Source organism: Oryzias latipes, chromosome 17, assembly GCF_053564925.1.
Source record: "Oryzias latipes strain Hd-rR chromosome 17, Olatipes_Hd-rR_3.1".
NCBI classification, from domain to species: domain Eukaryota; kingdom Metazoa; phylum Chordata; class Actinopteri; order Beloniformes; family Adrianichthyidae; genus Oryzias; species Oryzias latipes.
In genome coordinates this window covers 21237569-21265123 of record NC_136253.1, presented here as the reverse complement: position 1 = coordinate 21265123, position 27555 = coordinate 21237569, and the positions used below count along the sequence as shown (strand labels likewise).

Genomic DNA, 27555 nt, shown 5'->3' with positions numbered 1-27555 from the left:
TAGACCACAATGCATTGCGTTTGAACAATTTTTGTGGAAAAAAAATGTTTTTTTTTTTTACAAGTTTTCATCATGAGAACATATTTCTTCATAAACAGTCTTTATAAAATGTTAATATTTATTAGGTTTTTACTTTGAGGAATCGATGACGTCATCATATTTGCCTCTAAAAAAAGAAAAAGGAGCGAGCATGGTGTCTAAATTACTTTTGAAATCCGGAGCACTAGATAGTAAAACAGAGTCCGATACAGTCAATGGTCATACAGTCATTTCAGTAGCCGTGGGTTTCCTCGAGGCGATCCCACCCGTTAACAAAAATCCCCGGAAATGACTATAAAACACAAGATGAACGTTATGAAGTCAAACGACAAATCTTTCTTTTTAACAAACCTAAAGTCACACTGAGAGAACACCTGACGAGTATTAATGTCGACTGATCAGAAAGAAGAAAAACTCTAAAGTCAGTTGTATTTTTAAAATCCTTTTTATTATTATTAGCAACTTTACATTTGTACACAAGAACTGATATTAGGTGATAAAGGCTGCCAAACAGGAAGGTCTTTTGGAGAAAACAGAAACATAGCGATTCTAAAAGTGATGTTTCAGGCCTATCAGTTACACCTGCTTCCCTTCATGTATGTCGGCCTTTATTCAAAATCAATCGAACCCAGTTAGTGATCAGCTTTTTCAGAGAATAAGCCATCTGTGGTTTGGGAAAGGGAGAGTGGGAACGCTGGCTCCCTGCACTTAGTGAAGAAAAAAAAGAAAAAAAGCACTGACATGAGGAGGAGAGGTGGGCTGTCACGCTCGCAGCAGAGCGTCGGGATTCCCGCCGGAGCTCAGACGAACCAACTTGATGACTTTAAACAGGAGGAGGAAAGCAGAGAGAGCTGCACGCGCTCAGTACTTCCTGTGCTCCACATCGTCGGGTGGACTCGCCTCCACCTTCCTCTTGCCCACATCTTTCCAGTTGGTGCTCAGAACGGTGCCAGCAGACTCCATCTGCACACACGCGCATGAGATTTCATTAAACCTTGATGCATAACTTTCCGTGTGAGCTGACCTTTCTTGTCCTTGAAGGTTTTCTGAACTGATTTTGTCTAATCTTTTAAAGTGTCTTGAGCAGCCGGTCTACAGGCTTTCTGAAGGACTTTATAGTTTCTCCTTTGACTTGGTTTTTTCTGTCCTCTCTTCGCACTTCAGCCTCTTAAAAGGGCTTAAAGAACTTTCCGATTAAAATGATGTTATTGGCGTTTTTGACATGTTCTAGCGGGATCCTTCTGAGGATTATATAAAGAATATAAAGAAAATTTATATAAAGATATATAAAGAAAATGTAAGCTTAATATTACATTTCTGATTATTTCTTTATACAAATACTTGTGAAACAGGAGCAGACAAAAACATGCTGTTGCAAAAAGACCTTATTTGTGACATTGGGTTCCCATTGCGCCAAGCTCTCAGCAACGAGAAGGGGAATGGGGGGTGGGGTTGCTCTGCGTCATCGTCCCCCCTCCCCCCACAACTCTGAGGCAAATTTCTAATGAACTACTGCAGCTCTGTGGAAACTATGTCCTACAAAACTACAGTTTTTTTTTTTATTATTTTGGCTAAAAACGGCATAATCATAATTAAAATTCCACTGGGATCACGTTCAAAACAGATTAAATTATAATCAAGTGGGTCTATAAAATTGTTTTTTGCCAACTATTATATTCTGCATAGACCAAGCACTGAATGGTTCCTTAAAAAAACGGCAGAGCTTTATCTTGAAGGGATTTCAAAAGGATTAAAAGAAAATCTGGGATATTTGCAGGCAAAATAAGCAAAAAGAAAGGTGCTGGTTTGTTTCAAAATGTGAAATTGTATTGAAATGTGCTGCCTCTTGGCCAGGACTCCCTTGGAAAAGTGTTTTTTAATCTCAATGGGACTTTCCTGGTTAAATAAAGGTTAAATAAAAAAAAAATATATAATATTCCATTCCATTAAAAATCTAGTGATCTTCAAGTCAACACAAATACACAAATCCTGCAGCTCTTCACTTCCTCAGAATGCTACAAATGAAAACCAAAGTGGATCACTGTTCATATAAATGATCATTTCTGCAGAAAGCAGCCCAGATCCACCTCCAACACGAGCCGTCAGTTTGAGTGTGGATTCATTTTTTTTGTCTTTTTTTTAAGACTCCGCAGTCCCCATCTCTTCTGCATGGATTCAGATGACATGACTGTGGCAAATCAATATGCGTGTTGCGATAAGTGCAGATGGCTGTTTGGGAGCGGCTGTGGGTCGCCGTCAGTTCAGCGTCCGTCTGTGCCGGTTTGAGGAATGCTCCGCTTTTCGCTCAGATTTATGCAATAGTTGGAGGACGTCGAATGGGTCCCGAATTGAGGCCAAAAATTAGCTTCCTTCGTGAGCGCAAAGCTAACGACGGGGAAACGAGAGATCACTTCAACAATACTTACACTATTGTGAGGTGAAAAGACCAAAGCTGCCTCTATCAAAAGGTCAGCTCTCCATGAAAAGACAAACTCTTTCTTCTTTAACCTAGATGGCACTTGCTGAATCAAATATAGAGTTAGAATCGCTGATGCAAGTGTGAAAAACAATGTTTTTTTTAAAACACACTTGTTAAAACTGTCAGCTTTGACCAGTTTTACATCTTCAGCTTAAAGGAGGAGAGAGTTTCTGTGTTGCAAAGAGGAAATTTTACCAGTGAAATAAAACTGCAGTGTTGTTACGTGCTCACTTGCAGATAATGGAGTTTTGTTTGTTTTCTTGGCGAAATCTGATCCTTCGGCTGACAGAGCAGATCTCAAGCTGTCTGTGTTTCTATGATCTCCTGTTTTTGTATGAGAATGCATACAAACTTAGACTCTTCGCTTTCTCCTCACTCCCTTCCTGTCTGCTCTGTTAAAAAAAAAAAATCACTGCAAAGCGGACAAGAGGGTTTCAGGGAAGACATGTTCAGAAAGAGTGAGACACTATCTTTTTTTTGTTAATACCCAAAAGGTCTGATATTTTATAAAAACACGGTTGACACACCGCCTCCCCTATCTAAGGTGGGAGAAATGGGTATGGGAGGATAACTGAGAGGTGCAGTTCTTTCCTGAAGGCTTTTATTTTGTAAAAGGATTAACTTCTGCTGGACAGAAGATGAAGAACATCCTATTCAGCTTAATTTGACTGCTCTCCAGCAGCAGAGGAGTCTGCAAACGTTAAAAGTCAAATGCCACTTGGAGGAAAAGTACTCACAAATGATTTGTTCATGGCTCGTTTGACCTCGTCCGAGCCGTCCGTGTAAATCTGCTGGAAGAGCTTGTTGAGTGCCGCGTCTCCCTCCAGCTTCTCGTTTTTCTCCTCCTCGCTGATGTCCGACACCATCTTGTCCCACTTGCGGGTGTAGTGTAAGGATGTGGGGTACGGGTCTGACGGAAGACAAGCACAAGCGAGATCAGCCTCCATTTTTCACTGAAAAGAGGCAGAATTGATCAACTTTATACACTTTTATTGAACTATTTTTAAAATCAAAGTTAACTTGGAAAACTTGCCCATCGATTTGACGATTTTGTGACTCACAAAATTCAGACTGGCTTTATTTAAGTGTAATACAACCACATAATCCAATGAGAGACGGGAGAGCGGGAAACACAATCCAGACACAGATTTACAAAAATGCAGCGCAGAGAGGCGACAGATTCAGGCCAAGTCTGGACAGACGGCCGCGCAGTTGGATGAAGTCAGATGTCAGACCTCAAAGGAAAACAGAAGATGAGTTCTAACTTCTTCTTTTCCATCTCTTAGGTCAGTAATTAACCCTGCCTCTTATAGAAATATGTGTGCTTGACTACTGAGTCACGCCTTGTTGTCATCCTTCTGCTTTACTCCGTCTATTGTTAACTTGTCAGACTAATGAAAGCCGGGAGCGGAGCCTCGCTGCCCACTCTCAATTTAGCAGAGAACAAACAGGTGATAGTTGCAGAGAGAAGGGAATCAGAAACGGTTAAGTAACAGGTGATGGAGGTGTGCAGGAAGACTGAGGACTGACCGGGATTGAAGTGTTTGATGTTGGTCTGCTGCCCTTCTCCCTCCAGCTTCTCCCATCTAATGGCCTCAGTCTTCTTCATCTTGATTTCCACCTGACGGAAGAGAAGGGGAGGCGGGGGTGGTAAAAAAAACAAAAAAACAAAGGATAAAAACGACAATGCTTAACGCAACGGAAGGTCATGCATTCGGGGCCGTAGAGATGAGGCTTCAGATGTGGCGGCGTGTTTAAAAGGACGCGGGATCATTACTGAGGCTGGAAAGCCGGCGCTGTTCAGAGGCGCGGACAGCTTAGCCTGTGAACAAGGAGTGTGAGAGTGTGTGTCTGCGGCAGACATCAGGGATGTGCGGGGGCACGGCTCAATCTCCAACCTCACTGACAGACACGCAGCACTAACGAGATGCCTGTCAGCCAGAGGGCCAGTGTGAGAGACGGAGCGCGAGGGGGGGAGGGGGGGGGGGAATCCTAATTCCACACAGCAGCATCTGATCCAAATCATTACGGCAGGAGAACTTGGGAGAGGAGGAGGAAAACAATGGGGCGGGGGGGGGGGGGGCACGGACACATGCTTTTAACACTGAGCTACATTGACAGGGCACACAGCAGTGAGACACGCGAGAACCCCCCCCCCCTCCTCCAACAGCCATTAGTGGTGTGTGCTTGCTATGTGAACATGTGAACGAGAGATCTGGTGATGTCGATGCAATTAAGGAACATTTCTGCTCTGCTGGGCGATGCGATGATTCATTTATGAGGGTGTGAGCGGGGGGGGGGGGGGGGGGGGCGCGGCGGCGCAGCCACGAGGTGGACAGGGTTAGAGGACGAGCGGAGAGAGGGCCAGATCCAGTGGAAACAAGATAGCACGGCAGCTTGGATGTGATGAGGCGCCGTGCGGAGCAGCACACCCATGGTCCACTCATTTCCCGTCAGCTCCACATCAGGCTAAAAACAGCACATTTGTGCTGAGAACACACATTACAGCTCAGATCATTATTGCATGTGCATCACATGCACTCACTTCCCATTCCACAAGCCAGACAGAGAGAGTCCTATTCGCTGATCTTCCATTTTATTGGCACAACTTTGTGTTTTTTGGAAGGTATTGTGACAAATGTGGAGTTACATCAACCTCCTTTTTTTGCTTCTTAACCCTCAACTTGAAGCCTAGAAACCCATTTTTTTGAAAAATTCAGTTACACAGAAATGTATTCCCAGTTTAAAGCCAAGAGAAAATTATACAATCAAAAAACCAAAGATTCTTGCACCAGTGATACTATTTTATTTCTTATTCCAATATTAAAGAATGTAGAATTTACCCTGTAAAGCCCACTGCATCAAAGAATCATCAGAAAATTTTATTATTTTTGCAACAAACATTTTTTTTTTAAAACCTTCAATGAAATCCACAAAAAGGTTTTCTATATCACCTTTTTTATGAGATATAGATTGTATTAATTATTATACATTGGGATGTTTTGCTCACGACACAGTTAATTTAAGATGCAAAATATATTGACACGCGTGTTCAGGAAAAAAAGCATCTTATTTATCCACCGTCACAAATTTGATCCATTCATTTTTTTTAACATGGTGTCACTTCATACAACAAAGAGTGATTGAAAAAAATGAACAACAATAGAGTTATTCTCACCATGAAGTTTTGAATATTAGCAAAACATTTCCCACCAAAAGTGAGATTTACAGGAAACAGACATTTTGAAATGACAAGGAAAAGCCTTGTACTGCCTCTAGTGGAATAATGACGAACTGCAGGACAGAAAACATTTTTAACGTTTTTAAGGCAAGTTTGGATCGTGCTAGTGAGATAGGGGGTCTCAAAAATGTCCAAATCAAATATGGTACAAATGGTTATAAATGTTTTTACAAAGAATATTTTCTCCTTACACTATCTTTATTTACTGGCTCCTGTTCAGCCCAGTTCATCTTCAGCCAAGTCCATTAAATCCTCTGTGAGATATATCCGAACAGTGAGCGCCCTTTTACAGTTTTCTAAAAAACACTTTCCAGTTGGAACTTTTCAGTGATGTGCTCGGATGCCCACTGCTTTCACGATGGTGCATCGTTTGTGACATTTCCAGCACACTCATCTTACAAGTTAGACTAATTTTTAAAAAATGTCACACTACCGGAGTGCTCTTCAGGACCAATTTCATGTTTCTACTGCAGCAAAGGCATTTTTATCAAACACATGCTCTCATTTTATTAATTTAATACTGAGTCACACTACTCAAAGAAAAGAAGACAAAAAATGAATTTCAGGATTCACAAAAACCATCACAGTTGATCCTACTTTGCCCTTTTTTAAAGCATTTTAAATTCCCTGTTTTGGTAGATTATAAAGATTTACTTTTAAGTGTCATAAGTAGGGCTGCACGATATGAGGAAAACTCGCGATATGCGATATTGGTGATTAATATTGCGATAACGATATAATTTGCGGTATATAAACAAATATCAAACCAACCAAAAACATCATTTCCATTTCACTGCAACAGTATAAAAATTATACTCCAAATGACCCTCGTCGACATAGGAGGCAAACATCAAACATAAAAGGGCTCATCTGATTGATCAACAACGTAAACGGGTCCTTCCGATTGGTTAAATGCATAAAGGGATTTATTTCATTTATTCAGTATTTCAAGCTGCCATGAGTTTGTTTTAGCACATTTAACCCTTGTGCTATCTTAGATGACCCCACCCTTACATTGACGTGTTATTCCTACCATGACAAAGGTGGATAAAGGTGGAAAGATTTCATGTAATCCATGGACACCAGTGAAGATCACAAATCATTGAAGAAAAAAGGTTCAGAGCACTGTCTAGTGGGTCTAGATGACCCAACTCCCAATGTTAAAGGGCCTAGGATAGCACAGGGTCAAGGTAACCATTTATTGCGATTTTCGCCGTCTTTTGCGGTATGCATATTGCACAGCTTGATGTCGCGATATGCATACCGCAAAAGATAACGATACATTTGCGGTATATTGTGCAGGCCTAGTCATAAGGTTGTTATCACTGCCAAAGTGATAAGTCAGTTTAATTTAGATGTTCTACATAACACTTTTCAGATTCTACATAATTCAATTTCCACTTCTTGGTCATAGTTTTAGTTTTATTGGCCCTGAAAAACAATTTTCTACAATTTTAAGAGAATATTTATTCCTAAATTCTATAATTTAGTATTACATTTTCCCAATAAAGATTGATACAGTTTGAATAATGGACTCTTTTTGGAACTTGGCTCTAATAGGAAAAGAAAATCAGATTTTGCAGGGTTGAAGATTGAATTAAAACAAACAATGAATCTTACAATCTTCAAATCACATTCAAGTTTCACTGTGGTATTCCCATCTGGATGAGTTTATGTTGATGTAGAAATATTTAGAGCAGCGCTCTAAAACATGAAATCCTTCAGTTCAAATGTTCACTTTCCTGCTTCATTCACACCACCTGCAGCTTTTTGTAGACAGAACTCCCACCATGCTGATGATGATGAGTAAGTAGAACAGGACCCTTGAGGACTGGAGTCTGAAACATCAGGTTAAAAATGAGTCACAATCCATTTTCGGGATTTTATTTTGAAAATCTCCTGAATACCCACTGCATTTTTGTAACAACTTCCTGCCTGTTCCTTCTGCTTTGAGCAGAAGTCTATAGTTTCACTGCAGCTAGATTGTTTGAACAGACTCAGAGAGATCAATTTCTTTAAGTTTTACAGATTTGTTTTCCTCTTTCCAGAAGAATTTGGGCGACTCGAAATTCCTTTATCCTTTGCTTAATTTAAGATTAATTTCATCTATCAGGCGTTGATCTACTCCCAAAATTTTACAGCAAAGCGTCGCATCTGTTTTTCTGAAGCTACATTCACGCCGCCATCGTCAATGCGCGTTCAAGTGACCCCTTTCAACAAAAAGTAAACGTGCTTTATTGTCGTGTTTCAGCGCTCAAAAGTGTTTTGCCAGTTAGACCAAGTCAAACTTTAAACAATCAGGAACTTGGATTATTTGGCAATGACGTATAGATGGCGTCTCCTTTAATCAACAGAAGTGCCAACCGTTTAAAAAGTACGACTAAGTTTTAGGGAAAAAAAAAAGTTTTTTTACGAGATTTAAAATAGAAAATGTACGACTTTAATCTCGTAAATTTACGAGATTTAAGTCGAAATGAGCATACAGTGCAGCAAGTGAACGCCGCGCTGCAGCAGAGCAGACCGACTAAACTTTATTGAACGGATAAGCTGAATGTTTATTGATAACGTTTCAAATGTTTTGAAGCTCATTCATTCGATTTATGATTTATTAATGTTTTATTTATTGATGGGTGGTTTGCAGGATCTCTGCAGTCTGTTGATGAAGTCATCGGTATCCCTGCAGCTGTCCACTTGAATCCTTTCTTCCTGCATGAAAGACCAGATCTCTACGTCTGTGTGACGCTTCCGTTTATGGAGGAGCACTTTTTGGGCATTTTCAACATTCTTATGCGAATATAACAGACTATTTTCATCTTTGTCGTTTTATGCTGAAATGAGACGTTTCATCTGGAGGGGGGGGGGGGTATATGTAACACTGTTTTCCTTCCACATTGGTGTTCTGCGCATGACAGGTTCATGACGTAAAGTGACAAATGGACTTCTGGGTATGTGACGAGGTAAATAAAGAAGCGGTCCTTTACACCCAAACGTGTCTCTGAGCTCCTTATTTCACATATGAAACTCTGCTTTACCGACACCGAACCCCGGAACGCTGCTACACTGACAATAATTGGATTTTGAGTCGCCAAAAGGTTCAGAGTTTCTCTGTTTTTGAAACCTATCTGGAAATAAAGCTTGACAAAAGGCTCCACATATTTCATCTTAAAGCTAGGCTCTGATAAACACACAACTTTTTTTTTAATTAGGACTTCAAAGTCCTAATTAAAAATGTATTTTTTGTTTGTAAACTGGCCCTAAAACTCTGTCGTAAAACGTGATCATGGAGGAAAAAATAAGTAATTGTGTCCGGCCAGAATTATAGATTTTGCATCAAGCCTCTTCCAACTGTAGGAGTCAGACATGCGCTAGTAAACAAAACAAAACAAAGTAGAAGTCCCTGCCTGTTCAAGAACACACAGTTAGCCTGCGTGAAATGCCCGGTTTGTCTGCTGATTAAGGGGAATCGGAGCAGCGTTAGCCACTGATCAAACTTACAAACTAATGATACAATAACACAGACAGAATAAATGATCTCCCAACCCTATACTTATGTTTTTTTAAATCTCCAAGAAGTGATATAAATGTTTTTTTTTCTAATTGGAATGATGTGTATAGGAAATGCACTAATGATGAGGTTTCTATCCTTTGGAAATGTAGAGAGAAAGTCTTAGACCACAAAAGAAGGAAAACTAGATTAAAATGGACACAATCATTTAAAAAGAAAAAAGGGCTTTTACTTTTTGGATTTTCTTTGCCAAACATCATCCAAGTCCAGCTGTGCCTACATTTGTGTGAGATTGGTTGTGCTTCTGAGCACTCCTGGATCATGCAACATTAATCTGCTGCCACATCTGTGCTCCTTGACTTTCAGGGGACGTGGCAGGCCGGCTGCGGCATGCGAGTGCTTCCCGCCGCCTCACAGGCAAAGTGACGGCCTGTGAAGGGATGTGACAGCGGCCACCGCCCACAGAACCCCCAGCGGCTGGACTGGACAGCACACGTCCTATTTACAGGGGGGCAGTGGGGTCCCGTGTCACATTATCTGCAAACCCCCCCATCACTGATGTCTCCACTATTTGTCCAACCCTATATTTTTCCCAGAGGCTCTCAAATTCAAAGTAAACTTTCAAAACGACAAATAAATGAGACACAAACGGCTGACAGGCGTGCAAATTAAAGACGGGAGACTAACTACTCGCTAAACAGAGACAAATTTAGAGCTGAATGAAGGGAAGCATTTAAATCTGTGATGTGTGTGCTTCTGTGTGCCTTTGTGTGTGTGCGCCAGCCGTCCGTCCGTTCTGATCAAACATGCTGGTGTGTAATTGGCTCCCCGTCGCCGCGATGACCCTGGAGGTTGGAATGTTTGTTGTGACGGAGGGCGGGAAGAGGTCGCGCTGACGATAATGTGCCACAGAAGACTCCGACACACAAACGCACACACTGTGAACACCGCTTTCCACAGCACAAGTGTGTTCAAAGATTACCGTTAAAGCCTGCGCATTTATAGCTGTTGAAGAGCGTGCGCCGGCGAGCGCGCCCGTCGCTGGCTTAGCCTCCTCCTGCTAAGTTGTCTTTAAAGACGGCGAGGAGCTGAAGCGTAAACACAGCGGATAGTGCAGGGCAACCAGTCATGCAGTCTGCTGAGAATCAACAGCTCTGAGGGCAATGAGATTGCTGAACGCTTGTTAGTTATGCATGCCAAACCGCAAGAAAGTGATGCTGTTGTTCACTTGAAGGTTCTTTATCTCCCTGTGGCTTTGAAGTATCTCCAGAACAATTACATGAAGTAGTCATGAAGAATGCTCCTCAGATAACAGACACATTCACCTGTGGAGCTTCTGACACTTTAAACCCTGGAATGAAGCAGCGACCTAGAGGTTGGTGTCTTTCTAGGCATGCAGGGGCCATGTGCGCCCGAGGAGCCCGCTGGACAAGAGAATAGGGAGGGTTTTGTGAGACAGACGTTGGTTTGAACCCTGTAGAATGCCTGTTATCGTGTGGAGCATAAAGCAAAAGTGTGCGTTTATGACAGCGGGCAGAGAGGGACAAAGCGGAGAAAGTAAATGAAGATGAAAGTGGAAAAATAAATAAATAAACCGGGACTCCAAGCCCATCTTCAGCTGCACTCTCTGGAAGACTGAGCCCTTGTTTAAGCTTCTGCCCACGTGCACCTTTGGTATGCAGTGTCTGCTGTTGCCATGGAAAAGTGATAAAATGAGTTACTTTGGAGGGGGCAGCTTCTGTGCAGGTCAGCTTCTCATCAGCACAGCCAAGCCACTGTGGACGGAGCGTACACAATACAGACGTCAGGTTATGCAACGCCGCAGAAACTCATTTCTCCAAAGCTCTTTGCTTCTTTGACACCGAATGTTATATAAACGCGGCGACCCTCAGACCCCGCGCCGCCCTTTCATTCCTGCAGCCGCCTCACTTTGAAAAGTAAAATCCTCTCCTTCAATGCGCTCTGTGTCCTTGTGCGACAAACGTCTTCACTAAAATAACTGTGTGCTTTCAATGCAACTCCATGCATCTCTTATAGACCGGCTTATATTCATCCAATATATATATATATATATATATATATATATATATATATATATATATATATATATATATATATATATATATATATATATATATATATATATATATATATTTAAAACCTTTATGAAGGAACTTTTCAGGAGTGAGCCTTGGTTTTTCCTCTGTAACAGAGTAATTCCTGAACTGTAAATGCAAAACAGGAAATAGAAAGTTGCAGTTTGAAATTTCAAGCTTGATGACCCCCCCCCCCCCCCCCACACTAACACACACAAACTAGTTTTTTTTTTTTTAAATCAGCAGATAATAAAAAACCGAGAGAAAACCGTCTCATCTGTTGCACTGAAATCATCTGTATCATCTCCACCTTCACGCTTTCCCTCCACGCTTCTGAAGGGGGTTTGTGTGCTCAGCCTCTTTCATTTTTCATAAAGGTCACCCGTCTTATTATTATCTGCGATAACGCAGAGAAACCCACTTTCTTCTAATGTGGACTTTGATAAGTAAATGTTGGCGAGTCAGAGTCACAACATCATTATTTGCAGAGAGTCTAAATCATTAGGGAGCGGCTTTGCACTGAAGGCATCACTGAGAGGCAGAAAACGACAGGAAGTGAAGCATTAAACATAGAATTAAAGTATTTTTGCTCACTTTCTTTTTTGTTTTTTTTGCATAGTTTGGCCAGGTGTGCGACTTCAAGGCTTTTTTGTTTTGTTTTTTAAATCAATTTAAGCTCATTTATTCATTATTTTCCCACTAACAACTGGTTGTCCTTTAGGGGTTGTTTTCCACTAACTACTGCTAGAGGGCACTGTAGGAGTGTGTTTCAATATTTGCTAACTGACAGCAACCGTAGAAGAAGAAGCGCCGTCCAAAACAAACATTTTTGATCATTCTCCGTATGAACTTCATGATATCTTTCTTATTTGCATCAAGATGTTATTATTCCTGTTTTTTTTTTCTTCTTCGGACTTATGCGGGACAGCAAGTCATCAAACTGGGTTACAGAGACACAGAAACACTGCTGAGAGCAGCTGTCATTCAGAAGTAGAAGGTAAGGATCGCTGTAGAAGCAACAAGAAAAAACAAAAGGAATGATCTCCTAAACCCAGACATGAAGACATGCTGACCTATTTTTTTCCCCAGAGCTCTTAAAAAATAAATAAACCTCATCTCTCAACGCCATCCGTGTCTTCCATGCATTGTAAAAGAGACATACTGTAAATGTTTCCATGTAGCGATGAGGCTAAAAACTCTTCCACCTTAAAAGAGCGTCTAGTTAATAATCACACTTTTGGACAAGCCCTGAGCACTGAATTTGACACGTGTCAAGAGGCACTGGACATACATTTGATGTGTTAACAACGCTCAGTGTGAACACACTGGATTTGTTCAGAAGCGTTGGACTTTTCTCCCCAAAGTGCGACTTATACTTCAGAGAGACTTGTATATGATTTTTTTCTTATTTGTTATGCAAAAAAAAAAACAAAAAAAAGTTTTTACATGTTTTTTACAGTTGACCACATGTTTTTTTTTTTACACTTTTGCAGCTGTGTTTATTTATTTAATATTTATTTATTTAATATGAATCTCATTTTTGATAATTTCAATAATCATTTTATTAATAATTTAATATGAAAGTCATTTGTGACGTCCTTTTTTGATGTTATCTTACCGTATATAGATTATTTCTGAATGTCGTTTTTGCTGCCACAGATAAATGAAATTTCCCTATTGTGGGATTAATAAAGTCCTCTATCTATCTATCTATCTATCTATCTATCTATCTATCTATCTATCTATCTATCTATCTATCTATCTATCTATCTATCTATCTATCTATCTATCTATCTATCTATCTATCTATCTATCTATCTATCTATCTTTGGCTCCTGCGACTTACACTTTGGAAAATACGGTCTGTACTTCACACACCTACATGGGAATTTTTTTTATAAGTTGTACAGTTCTGTTATTTTTTCCATTGAAAGAAGCAGCTTCTAAAGATTTACTGCAAACAAGATTCAAAAGAAGAGGTGTGGTGGGGTTAGGGGGGCAGGGTTTCCTGTTTTTCCGTATTAACGAGGTCATGCTGATCAATGCCCTAAAAATCAGATTCACCTCTTTGATGATTAAAGAAATAAAAAACCTGCTCTTGATCCTTCCAACGAATCCTGAATCAGCACATTCACTACCCCCCATCTGTAACACCCACTAATTAGTCTATAGTTAAAGAAATAAATAGGAAGTGGCCATCCTACTCATTAGGACAGTAATCACCTTAAACAGCGTTAAGGAACTTAAAGAGTGTGTGAGAAAGCGAGCTAGGATTTGCGTGAATTTGGGGTTTTGCCGCTCAGATGAACCGAGCCAACGTGGATTTGCTGGTTTCTGCTGCAGCTACAGTGAGCTTTAGCAGCTTTAAGGAATTAAAAAGGTAGTGCTAGCCTACTTTACACTACCTTAAAGTGTTGAAGAGATTTCCACGGTGATCCCGCTGTGGTTACTTAAATGATAATTAGACACAGTTTCAGTAAGCTACTTTAAGCTTCCCCCCACAACAGTCTTTTCTCACTTCATTATCTTTTTTTTTTTAGTTTTAAATACCTCAAAACAAGATTAATGAGTATTTATGTTGGCAATAAACTGGTTTGAGTAGAACTTGGTCCCTTTTTTCTCTTCGTAAATCCTTACGATCAGATCTTCTTTATAGCGTGATAAAATGCGATGTTTGACAGCCTGCTCCTTTATTGTTGAGTGCGCTTAGAAGACATTCCCAGCATCCTCAGTGAAACTGAATCACTTTACCCCGACGTTCACAAACTTAACCGAGACCTAAGCTCCTTTTTTTTTGGGCGTTTTGAGCACAAAGCAGCCTCAAATTCACCAACAGATCTATTTTAGTCACAGATGAAAAAATGGATGCATTTGTCATGGCAAATAGCAACGCCGTTAGTCTGGACTGGAATGCTTCCCTACATACAAGGCGTGTGCTTCTGTAGACTTCAAAGACAGACTGCAGCCTGACTTTCCTGCTCCATGAGCCTTTTCCCCTTCTGCCTCATAAGCTCTATCCCTTCATATCACCACACCTTTAGATTCTACATTTACAAATTTAAAAAAAGTTATTAAATAAATCAACAAACACATCTGGTGAGTCTGAAAGCTTTCAAATGTGACTAGATTTTCCTCTCCAAAAAGTCTTTCACAGATGACAAAAATGTTCAATTGGATGTGGAATATGTAAAGCTGCAAACGTTACAGCAATAATCTCCTTATCCAGTGTGATGGCTCCCATTAGCACATTTGATCCAAGCTGAGGGTGATACCTTAGTCGTGAGGACCTTGAAGCTGCTCTGCTGGGGGAGGATGGGGTGCAGCAGGTGGAGGTGGAGGTTGTAGTTCTCCCCACATGGCAGCTGCATCTCTGCAGAGAGCTAAAAATACGAGACAGCAGATATTACTTTCTTTTTTTTCCTCCTTCAAAAGGTTCATCTGTAGAGAATAAGCAAACCGACATGTTTGTAAGGACTTATTGAATGAGGCACGCGGATATTAAGACGGAACACGTACACAACAAAATCAGCCTATATTATTTTTTTCTGCCCGACACAAAAGAAATGAGGAAACAGGAAGAAAGAAAAGGAGGTGAAGGTGTGAGTTTATTCATGGAGGTTATCGTCTGATAAACTGGTGTACCTGCACCACGCCAGCTCACTGATAAGTGGGGGGGTTTGCACATTCTATGATGTCACTCAAATGTTTGTTGATTTAGAAAGACAAGGGTACAGCTTCAACCCTGTAATCATACTTCTAGAAAAGTGCTACTCTGTTTCTTCTTTGACTGCAGATACTATCCATCATTCTATGCTGTTATACTATAAAATACTATGATAAGCTTGTTTTACCACAGCAGGCTCTGTTTCGGCAAGGTGTTTGCACTTTTCCATCAAAATACAATGATGGGAGTCAATATGCTGCAAAAGTGATTTGCAGGAAAATACACAACGGTGTGTGCTTTGTGTTGAAAGCAACTGCTGGTGTCAATTCCTTCTTTTAACATCTAAACCGGATAAAAGTTTTTAATGTAAGCTTTTATTTCTGCGTTTCAACTTTTTTTTTAATCAATAGCAAAAAAAATATTTAAAAAAGGCTTTTTATAACCAAACGGTCAGTTTTGAGAGGAAGTTCAGCAAAAAAAAAAAGAAAAAAAAAAAAAAGAAATGAACAAATAAATAAATTGAAAGTGAATCGTGAATCCAAATCATACTGATTTTGTGCTTTGGCTGCCAGCCTGAATATGAAGGAAATCGAAAGGATGTTCAGATGACCGGATGATATAACAGATTGTTTTTCATCCCTTTAACACCAGAGCTTTAGCTCCAGTGCTGCCATTCAATCAACTACTGTAACTATTCAACCGTTTATGCATTTAGTGCAGTTTCAGCGGAGATTAAGCCTTGCACTGATTATGCAACACTTTACAGCAGTGAAGTGCTAACGTGCTCGATGTAAAGCAGCTGATTTTGTTGCGGAAAAAAAAATTAAATAAAATTAAAAATAACAGTATTGCGCTGTTATGCAAGCAAAACACTCTGTTAGTCATGTTAAAAAGTAAATAAACGCTTTTCTGCTCATCAAAATAAGATAAATCCTGTTGATCCCGGAAACAGTCGAATAGTTACGGTATTATAACGAGTTTTCGTTATTTAGGTTTTGCCGGAGCAATCTTCAGTTTTAAAGTGTGTAATGGAAATAATTATCAATGGAGGCCCAGACTATGATACTGTCACCAATAGTATGGTACACATAGATGATAAAGACTCTCCCCTGATTCACACATGGGCAAATTTTTGTTTTATTTTTTACAGTGCTCAGCATAAATGAGTACACCCCACTACATTTGTCAGAAAACCTTTAGTGTCCTTTCAGAGTCAACATTTACTGTGAAACACTACAAAAATAGTCCGTTGATTGCAAACAAGATATGTTAAAGTGTACAGCGCACACAAAAAAGTGATTTTCCTAACAAATTAATTCAAGTCCATGCTGCAATAATGAGTACACCCCAGTTATAGTTTTAGGAGAAAATTGTAGTAGGTTTAGGGGATGTCATCTGGACTTTGTTTTAAGTTTGAAGACGTTTCACCTCTTATCCATGAGGCTTTGTCAATTCTGAATTAGCTGGTCGAAGAACTGGTATATATGCACTCATGGGGGAGGAGTCAGACCTGAAACTGGATGGTATTGTCAACTTAGCCTACAGGTTTCTGGTCGTTAAGAGTCCTTTGTCCTCAGCTGGGGGTTGGGGAGCCAGTGACTCCCTCCCCAAACTGGTCAACCCTTTCAGCTACTAACGACCCAGGTGGAACTGGTTTGGTTTGTTTAGGTTTCAAGACACCGCCGTAGATGGATGGAAGAATAAAACTGAGAGCACCATTCTTATTAAGAGAAGATTTATCCTTCTTGACAAAGATGGCTTCTTTCACTCCTCGCTCAAACCACCCTTTGTCTCTGGCTAGAATTCGGACTTCACTGTCCTCGAATGAGTGGTTTGTGGCCTTCAGGTGGAGGTGCACTGTAGACTCAGGTCCACTTGGGTTGGCTCTGCGATGTTGGTAAAGCTGCTTGTGTAGAGGTTGTTTGGTTTCTCCTATATACTGTTCCTTGCAGTTCTCTTTGCAGTGGATAGAGTACACAACATTACTCTGTTTTTAGCTGGGAATTTTGTCCTTTGGATGAACCAGTTTTTGTCTGAGAGTATTAACTGGTTTGAGATGAACTGGGATGTTATGTTGTTTGAAAATCCTTTTTAGTTTTTCAGACAGGCCTGAGATATACGGAATTGAAATACTGTTCCTTTTCGGCTCTTGTTCCTTCTTGTCTTGTTTTTCTATATGTTGGGATCTGGTGAATGCCCAGTTGGGATATCCACCGGTTCGGAGGGCTCGGCGGATATGTTGCTCTTCTTTCTTCTTTCCCTCAGAGCTTGTGGGCACCTCCTGGGCTCAGTGTTGCAGTGTCACGATAACGCCTAGTTTGTGCTGTAAGGGGTGGTTTGAGTCAAATAACAGGTACTGTTACAAAGGACTCTTAACGACCCGAAACCATGTAGGCTAAGTTGACAATACCATCCAGTTTGACTCCTCCCCCATGAGCGCATATATACCAGCTCTTGGACCAGCTAATTCAGAATTGACAAAGCCTCATGGATAAGAGGTGAAACGTCTTCTAACTTTAAAACCAAGTCCAGATGACATCCCCTAAACCTACTACTATGGAACCAAACTGCATGAATGAGAGTCTTCATAGACATGTTTTAGCAGAAAAGCCAAACTTAAGACTACACAATTCTAATGAACAGGCATTCAACGACAGGTGAGTAATGAATTCCTTTAAGAGGTGTCCAGCACACAGGTGACTATAAAAGGGCATTTCTTCACAAAGAAAAACCCTTCCTATTTCATGGGGTCAGCAATGGTTCCCCATGGAAAAGAATTGTTCCAAAATCTGAGAAAGGAAACCATATCTTTGAACAAAAAAGGGGAGGGCTACAAGAAGATCAGCAAAGGTTTACATATCAGTCAAAATACTATAGCAAAAGTGATAGAAAAATTTAAGAAAGATGGAAGTGCAACCATCTTACAGAGACCTCTAGGCTGTCCATGGAAGCTAACACCTCGACAGGAGCGTCTTCTGATGAGAAGGTTTGAAGAAAATCGCCATGCAAGTTCACTGCAGTTAGTAGAAAGCCAAACTGAAGTGACTGTTTCCCATGACAACATACGGCACGCACTGCAGGGGAATGGCATGTGTGGTTATCGTCGATGAAGGAAGCCTCTCCTAAAGCCCATGCACAAAAAAAAAGCATGCCTGGAATTTGCCGGGGCCCACGCTGAAAAAGATGAGTACTATTGGTACTCAGTACTCTGGAGTACTGAGACAAAGATCACAGTTTTTGGAACTAATAGTTTTAAAAGTGTATGGCGTCGCAAAGATGAGGATTTCAGAAAAAAATGCCTGGTCCCTATAGTGAAACGTGGTGGTGGCAGAGTCATGATGTGGGGCTGCATGAGTGCTGCTGGAGTGGGGGGGGGGGGGGGGGGGTCTCATAAACTCAAAAAAGTACTGCTCTATTCTGAAGGAGCAGATGCTGCCATCACTTCCTGCATTTGGTCGTCGGACAATTCTCCAACACGGCGATGATCCAAAACAAACTTCTGAAGCTACTGTTGCATTTCTGAAGAAGAACAGGGTGAAGGTGATTGAAAGGCCAAGTATGCCTCCTGATCTGAGCCCAATCCAACATCTGTGGGGAATTCTGAAGCAACAAGCTGAGCATCACTTTCCTTCCAGCATCCAGGCTCTAAAAAATAGGTTATTCTAGAAGAATGGAAAAAAAGATAGATGTTGCAAAATGTCACCAACTTGTTCATTCCATGCCTAGAAGACCTGGTGCTGTCCTTAAAAATCACGGTGCTCATACAAAATACTAGATGTAGTAGTTTTTGTTGCAGAATGTATTCATTTTTGCTTCAACCAATTTAATGAAACTCATTAACCTTAGTTTCATGTTATGGAGTTGAAGAAGTGTTCAATAAAACTCAACCTTGTGGGAAGTTTGGACATTTTTCTTTTGTTCACTGAGCTACTGATTCAGAAGTATTTTTTAAAGTGGGTGTATTCATTTATGCTGAGCACTGTATAGAAAACATTTAAACTATTTCTTATCTTTTTCTGAGCATAATTTATATGCTCTGATGGAATTATCTGAGTAAGAGAAGCGTTTACTGCAGTTTGTTGGTTTTCCTTTTTCTTCTATTCTTCCAATAAATGTTTATCTGTTAATATAAACATTTAATACAGATCATTTACTATCATTTTCTTTTGTGCCGTTTCTGGCAATCCACAACTTCTAAATAAGCCACAGTAATGCTATTTAAGGATTAAAGCTTAGAAAGTCGCAAAAGTTACTTTTATCCAATTCCATAAACCTATCAAAGGCTTTTAATCACCTCCAGTTGAAAGTCACTGCTGTCTGCAGGTATCCAGTTTCTGCATCCTTTGTCTGAGATAATAACCAGAGCAACAGTCTCTCAGTTTTAATTTCTTTGGTGTTTTTTGACCTTATTATAGAATAAGTTCATAAAAATATCAACTTATTCTTCCCCTGCATGAAGGAGCTTAACAAGTGACTGCATTATTTGGAGCCAGTGAACTCTTCCCTTTGAAATGGGGTAAACTCCGTTTGTTATTCTATTAGAGAAGACAAAGCTGTTCCCTGGGGGTGCCTTGCAGTTAGGCCTTGGAGAGATGGCAAGACGGAGGCTAGAGGAGGAAAAAGAAAGAAAAGTGTGGTGGTGATGGGGGGGAGGGGGTCCCTGAAGGGCTTTGCAGCTGATCCGAGATCAGTTATGCCTTCCATCTATAGACAATTAGTAGGTTGGAGAAGCTGGGGAGGGTAAATTGTTCTCAGATCTGTACTTTGGAGGTAATGTTAACAAGGCACCACTGGAGGCATAGTTGGGTCCTTTGGGAGGGTGTGTGTGTGTGTGTGTGTGTGTGGGTGTGTGCGTGTGTATAAGACCCAACTAATGGGTCCCCCTGAGGAAACACCCAAGAGCAAACCCATCAATGATTCACACATATGGAGAGCAAACACAGACTATTTTTTTTTAAGTTTTGATGCTAACACTAAGAGCGCTCAAACCTCTTTTTCCACGAAGTTGACAGAAACGCTGTCCTTTGGTACGTTTTTCGCCATAACTGTGACGATGACTTGGGACTCCGTTTGGTACCAGTCATACCTGAATGTAAACACATACATGACAAAAATCAGACGTTTCATTCACAAACGCCACTTGCAGCACTGAATCAGGCTCCAAACGTCTAAGTTGGTGTAAACGGGTACAAAGGTGGACACCACAAAATGAGCAGCTTACTTCACAGGTGCAGCTGCTGGCGGTTGCTGGGTCATCCAGCCATCAGATGGGATGACAGACAGGAAGACACCCCCAGGAAGGAATGCATGACAGCAACAGCACACAAAGGAGAATGAAAGAAAACACATCAAGATACGCAGCTTTAAAAGGCGTCTCCTTTAATGGCTAGGGGTGAACTGAAAGAGAGCCACACTGCCCCCTGGTGGCGTCCCAGAGGAACTCACCGCTTTCACACTGCCATTCTGAGCTTCATCTGTAAGACAAAAAATAATAAATAAATAAAAATGTCACTCAGATTGACACTTAAGTCTAAAGTGGATGCCTCTAAAATATTTTTTTAAGGTGGAGGCCGATAAGAATGAGAGTCAAACAAGTCAGAGGCAGATGTCCCTCAGAATAGACGTCTCCAAACATGCTCTGAGCCGTGCTGTCGGTTTGTTTACTGGTCCATCCACGCCCATTAAAAGCCCTGTGAGCCCAGAGTGAGCAAGCCTGAGCGGCGTTTACCAGCATGCTATCATGCATTATTCACTCACTTCAGCGCATAAAGAGCGCACGGAGAGAGACGAGATGATAGGGAGGCGTGTTACTGTTGTCTTAATGAGGTCGCGTTTGAAATGAAGAGAAGAAGGGTGTGTGCGTGTGCGAGTGAAAAAGTTTTGTGTGAGTGTTTGTGTGTACCCTCGGTGCCACATGTAATAGAATTACCAGGTGCTTTTTTTCCCTGCATAGCTGCTGGTAAACACGCTGTCACCGGAAGAAATGATGAAGGCGCCTGTGCGCGCGCGCGCGAGTGTGAAAGGCACTCGCTTGTGCGCGCGAGCGCCGACTCTGAAACGGCTTATGAGGAGGTCGGGTCTCGTTGGGGGCTTTCAAACATCAGTAACGTTAACTCTGATGAATCATACCGCTCCTGGGAGTACATGTGCACGCGAGTGTGAAGCTTGTTTGTCAAAACTCCTGCTCTTGTTTACTGGAGTTAATCCAGAGGGCCCCAGCATCAGCAGCAAAACAGCAACGCACCACCCAGACACGCCGCGCATCTTTTATTGAACTAAACAGCTCTGCCTCCAACACTTGGGAGTGCACACTGTAGACCCATTGATGTGCGACTTCTCATTTGTTTGATCAGATGGGCTGTTCTGCTCCCTGACTGTGCCATTTACCTTCTCGCCTGATAGAAGTAAGAAATAGAACGTAATGCACAAGTTCCAAAAGAGGAGCCAACTTTTTTTGAACTGGGGCTCCTGAATACTGAATGTCCACCCTGATCCAGTGTCTTACATCTGATTTTTTTAGATTCTCAAGTTGAGCTTACACATTTCAAAGTAAATTTCACGCCTTAAATGCGTGTCATCTCCAGGCTCGCTTGCATAAAACCTTCGCAAAGTGAAAGAGCTACTTACCACTCATCATCTCTTCACACCTCTGGATCCAGACCTTAAACGAACCGTCTGAAACTACAAAAATAATTCAACATTTTTAAAAAAAAACAATTCTGCGAAAAATATACGTGAACCTGACATTTAAATAGAAAAACGATTACGCTTGAAAGCACATAAAGAAAATGCAAATTATAGCAAGGTTCCTTCTTGACATTCTTAATTGTAGGCTTAATTTTTCAAACGAGTGTGTGAATTTATCTTCTTTTAATTTGAGAAAGAAAAACTGTTAAAGACAGATGTGTCACTGAATACAAATGACTTCACAGCGAAGTTAAAATGTAGCGCATTCATTCTGGACTTCATAGGGCTTTGTGCATCAAATGTCTGTGAAGCTGTCAGGCAGCTCATTAATGTGCTCTTAGCTCTTTGTTTGCAGAAATAAAAAAATTAAAAACCTTCCCACTTCCTTATTGTTCTTACACTTAGAATGCAAGTTAAGATTGTTTTTTTGTTTTTTTTACAAATTAGGTTATATTTTTCTACTAAAACATTTAAATTACTTTAAATACTTGTTTATGAATAAATTAAATGTTTCTAGAAAACGTTACAAATATTAAATAGTTTAAAAATATCATGAACTCCAGTTTTAAATTATAATATTCACCTACTTTAAGGAAATGTTTGCCTTTTTTTTCTTCAAAATGTGTTTTTGTGTTAAATATTTTATAAAATGTATTCTAACAAAAGTTTGGTAAAAATTTGGTAAAAATGTTTTTTTCATACTTGACCCAAATTTCGCAAGAACAATGATGTCACGGTGGGTTCTTGTACAATCTATGGTTCTTATGGGTTACACTGTTGTGTCAACTGGAATCATAGAAATTTGCAATTCACTTGAATTAGTTAAATCCAATAATGTAAGTTATTGTAACTTCTAACACATTTGAAAAAAAAAATGGGCAATGAGCTGCTGTAGGCCTAGATGTCCAGCTTGCCTTCACCAATATTGACAAATTTATACACAAAGCTACCAGGTTGTTGGGGGAGTTCCTGTAAATTTTCTCACTATTTATCACCAAACAATGACTTGCTGCAAGATGATTGTTTTTTTACATTTTCTTCTTTCTTTTTTTTACTCCTAAACTTGAAAACTGTTAGCATAAATGTTGCAGCAGGAAAATCTATTTGTAACATTTTTATTTAGTGATCTTAATGCAAAACCCTTCTGTTAAAAATAAAAGACTGGCTATACATAGACCTAACAGCAGCACCAGAAAACCAAAGTCATCAAAAACTGACCCAAAAATTAGCAAAGATTTGATCAAAACTTCATAATATATCCTGATCACAATCACAGACAGCATTTAAAATAACAAAATAGACTACTTTTGATTATATCATATTCCAATGATGGCATTTAACCCAGCCAATAAGTCAGGTCTCATCTACATAACTTTTTTCGGGGTTAAAAGTGTTGTTTGCTTGACATGCCAACAACGGGCCTTAACTCACCACTCAGGGGCAAAAAGAGATTTTTTTTAATCATACATCCCTCCAGCTAAAGATCATTAATGTGTCATTTTATTTACTGAGTGCAGTAAAGTAGATAAGTGCCAACAGAGTCTCTGCTCGAGGCCAAAGTTGGTAGTACTCACCATCCAGCTGCTGTCCCTGAGTGAAGGCTGCATGCGCTGACTCATAGTGTTTCAGGTGGTACTCGGCTATTCTGCAGGGGGCCAAAAAGCACAACATGCCACACACACACTTTGATCAGAGAATCTTGGGAAAATTTAAAGCGACACTTTCTGACACATAGAATTTGGGTCATGTGCTTTTTTAAAGCCGTAAATGCTAACTTAAGGCAAGTTTCTTCCCAAAATATGAAAAGCTTTAAAGCTTTTAATCACATGGTTCAGAAGTTTAAAGACCCACTCCAATGAGAAATGTGTTTTTAACAGAATAGAGGACCATATGAGCAAAATCAAGGTCAAAATTGCATTTGTGGTTATTTCTTTTTCAAATCAGTGTGAATCAGGAGCAGACAAAAAAAATGCAGTTTGAAAAAGTATTTGTGACGACAACAAAAATTACACTGGGAGGGCCACCAGATCCCCGCCCCGCTCCATTCTGATGCATCCACTTGTAGACGACAAAAAGCATGAACGTCTTTGTTTTCTTTATCTGAGCTGGAATCTGGATCAAAACTGTACGGCTGGATAGCTTCAATATTGCTCAGCATTTTTGTTGCACTTTTAATGTTAGGTTGGGGGTGTGTGGGGCTGTTAGCTAGCAGGAGAGCGTGTAAACAGAAAACTCAGAGGTGAATATCTAATGAACTACTGCTGCTCTGCAGAAACTATGTCCTAGAAAATGACAAAGTTTTTTAATTTTGGGGTAAAAACAGCATAATCATAATTTAAAAAAAACAGTTTTAAAATGGCTAAAAAGATGATCAGAGTGGATCATTAATAAGAACATCTGTCTAAAACACAGATGTGACATTAGTAGTATTAATGCACCACTCAAATCAAACGAAAATGACCAAGAATTCAAAGCTTTAGTTACGTAAATTATTTGATAAACAAACGAAAAATGGAAAAATGTTTTTGTATTTGTTTTTAAAACAGTTTAAAATATTGTAAGAAGGCCTTCACTTACATTTGAAAAAACATCTAAAATATATGTTTGCTTACTATTATCAAAGCAACAATAGATATTAGCATAATCTGTGCTTGAGTAAATATTTGGAAGAAAAAACAACAATAAAAAAATCACACACCCTGTTCGCATGAAGGCTAGTGGATGACTGGGCTTTAGCTGCTGGGCTTTCTTAGCATCCTCAACAGCACCTGTGGAGAAAAGCAGACGTATTGGGAAGACTTCACACTCATTCATCCTCATTACCAACTCATATTAACGGATGATTAATAACGAATAACTGTTTGGAGCTACTACTTTATCTGTCATAGGATACCCCAAAATCTTACATTGTCTAAACTTCCATCATTTTAGGTTTTACTTAAAGCTTTAGTGGTAACAGCTTTGTGGAATGAAGCAAAAATATCTGCTTTAACTTAAGGTTTCAAAAGAGTCAATGCAACCAAGCAGCCCAACTAACACTGACAAGATGCACCAAAGGAAAGCCAGTACTTTCTGTCGCAGCTTTCTTCCATTTCCCATGATTTCCTTCCATCCATCCACCTTCAGAACCTACTGAATCCTTTAGCTGTCACGGGGCTGCTGGAGCCTAACCCAGCAATTGTTGGGAGAAGGCGGGGTACACCCTGAACAGGTCGCCAGTCTGTTGCTGGGCCACACAATCACACACACACACTCACATGCACAACTAGAGACAATTTAGAATAATCAATGAACCTATGAAACATGTTCTTGGACTGTGGGAGGAAGCCAGAGCGCCCAGAGAAACCCCATGATTGTGCTTGCAGAACATCCAAATTCCCCACAGAAAGAACCCAGCAGGTTAGTGCTGTGAGGCCAGAGTGCTGACCACTAGGCCACCATGCAGGCCTCCCATGCTATCACATTTCTAATGATAATATAATCATTTTCAATTAAGCACAATTATAGACCCATAAACAGTAGCCAGGAAACTTCCAGCTAAAAACAACAACAAAACCTTTTTCCTACATCGAAACCCTAAATTCATGGAGAGTATAAGTTGAAGTATTCGCAGTTCTTGAATGAAATTTACAATTTAAACTTTATTCATTGACTGATCAACTTTGTGAAAACATTTGTGGTGCTGTTTGCAGCCAGGTGGGGCAAAATGTGATCTACTCAGCTGCTGTTCGATTGCAGAACAAAAAGTGAATAGAGGTCAAAATCAATGCCAAGAACAGTCAGAGAAGGAGGTCTTGTGGGCATCCACAGGGTCACTATGGGAAAAACCTTGGCAAAAACTGACTCCAGGGGGATCAGAGGAGGACATAGAGGGGCAGCATTGGAGAAAACAATGTAACAAACTAATAAATAAATAAATAAATAAATAAGGAAAGGCATTTATCTGGCAATAACGCTTTTTTGAACTCTAAAGTAGGGGAAATTTTGAATATTACAATCTTTCTTCTCTAATACGTCATACAAACAATAGCTTCATGAAGAACAAGTAACATCACTTTAAGCAGAATTATGCCCATATAGAAGGTCATGGTGTTTCATTTGTTCAACTGCACAATGTGAAAAGAAAAGCTTAAATTAAAGCAGTCTCATATTTTGGTCATAAACATGTTTGGAGATATTATTTTCCTTTTTGTCTGTCTGCTCCTCTCTTTAAGAGTCGCCTCTGTGAATCCTCTGCATCATTCTAATCCTCTTTGCTCACACCAACCACCCTATGTCCTCCTCCTTATTCTCCCTTGGGACTTCCTTCCAGGTATCTCCATTTTGGTAAAAGGATACTGAACAAGACCAAACCACCTCAGTCTGTTCCCCTGCATTCAACTTTTCAACATCTAACATGAGCCAATCCTCTGATGTATTCTCAAAATGCTCACAGTGATGACGGTAAAGCCGTTAAGATTCCACATTAAGGAGAGGAGCCTTCCTCTGCATTTTAACAAAGAAACAGAATTACATCAAAGATGGAAAAATGCATCTGGTGCCTGAAAGTGTGAATCATTACGAGTCAATAAGATTTACACAAAGATCCTGGTCCGAGGAAAATACATAAACACATTTGTTTTTATTGAAATATGGTTTTCCTTAATGAAAATTCCAAATGCCACAGCAGGCATGTTTGAATTCCCTGCAGCGAATAGAAATTTTTGTAGTTCAGTGATTGCTTTTCCCAAATTTGTCCTCATTAAAAGATCAACTACCCAGATTTTGATTCAACAGTGTGACTTCAGAATCATGGTACACATCAATTAGTTCCTTTGGCGACATTGGGGGTAAAAACTGGGAATATGATGTCAACTTTAACTTACAGCTGTAGTTCTTTAGAAGAATGTGGGCATAGGCCCGTTGACAGAACCACTCAGCGTTGTCAGACTCTCCCTGTAAGGCCTCATTCAGAGCCTGAAAGTAAAATATACATAAGAAAGTAAAGTCAATATACTTGATTTCTGCACGACGGAAACAAGTTGTTGAAGAAATAGCGTCGCTGCAAGTGTATATTATAAATTAACCAACATAACAGGTTAATTGATACACAGACAGTAACACAAAAAGAAGGGAAAAAAACAAGTTAATAACGTTACAAACTATTTTAACACATGAAAACGGTTTAATTATAACAAATAAAATATGTGATGGTTTTAAACAAGACCATAACATAGAAAAAAATATTCAATAAATGCGTCTTTTACACTTTCATTTTCAAAATAAGACTTATACAGTAACGTGGCTGAACTTGCTAGCTACATATCGTTAAACGTTGAGACGTAACGTCAGGAGTTACAAGCCCGACCCATCTCCACCAGTTCTGTTACGAATAAATCAAAAGTATGAAATGGTCTCTAATCTGATACACAAACACCCCAAAACACAGGCTACAGGTTACGTGTTGCTAGCAATGCTAACGTTTACCTCAAGGGCTTTGCGTGGATCTTCATCAATGAAGCTATCAGGGAAGCTGCTAAAGAAAGCCGACAGAGACCAAGCGTTAACAAGCTAAATAACACATAAAAAAGCAGATATACAATTGGATATACGGAGGAGGACTGACCGTTCAGCTGCCATGAATGCAGTAACCTGACGGGCTGTACGTTCAGAGTGGCAGGAAACTTCTAGACGTAGATGCTACTAGAAACGGAACCTTTGGTTTGTCAACATCCGGTGGCAGACTGGTGCTCCTCCCCCTTCAAAAAGGAGCACAATCAATGGTTCCTACTTAAAAATCCATTATCACCTGCTTATAAACATTCCCTTCTTTATTTAATTTTAAATGTTTGTGACCTCGTACAA

At 40.1% G+C, this 27555-nt stretch overlaps 1 protein-coding gene across 5 annotated transcripts; it reads right to left on the bottom strand.

Moving 5' to 3' along the window:
• Nucleotides 1–465: 465 nt before the first annotated feature.
• On the bottom strand, nt 466–27458 carry sugt1 (SGT1 homolog, MIS12 kinetochore complex assembly cochaperone). 5 transcript variants are annotated; one of them, XM_078934937.1, is made up of 14 exons: nt 27317–27458; nt 27178–27226; nt 26577–26667; nt 24410–24479; nt 23286–23356; nt 21652–21705; nt 20470–20498; nt 20246–20271; nt 20014–20110; nt 14633–14740; nt 7520–7597; nt 4049–4139; nt 3256–3428; nt 466–1002 (listed from the first exon to the last, which is right to left on the bottom strand). In XM_078934937.1, exons 1-14 carry the CDS (start codon nt 27328–27330, stop codon nt 901–903), a joined length of 1053 nt encoding a protein of 350 aa, XP_078791063.1. In that variant the 5' UTR covers nt 27331–27458; the 3' UTR covers nt 466–900. The 5 variants fall into 5 exon arrangements, with proteins under 5 accessions (XP_078791063.1, XP_078791064.1, XP_078791065.1 ...); XM_078934938.1 differs by having other exon boundaries at nt 20246–20268; XM_078934939.1 differs by having other exon boundaries at nt 27178–27223; nt 27317–27453.
• Nucleotides 27459–27555: the final 97 nt, after the last annotated feature.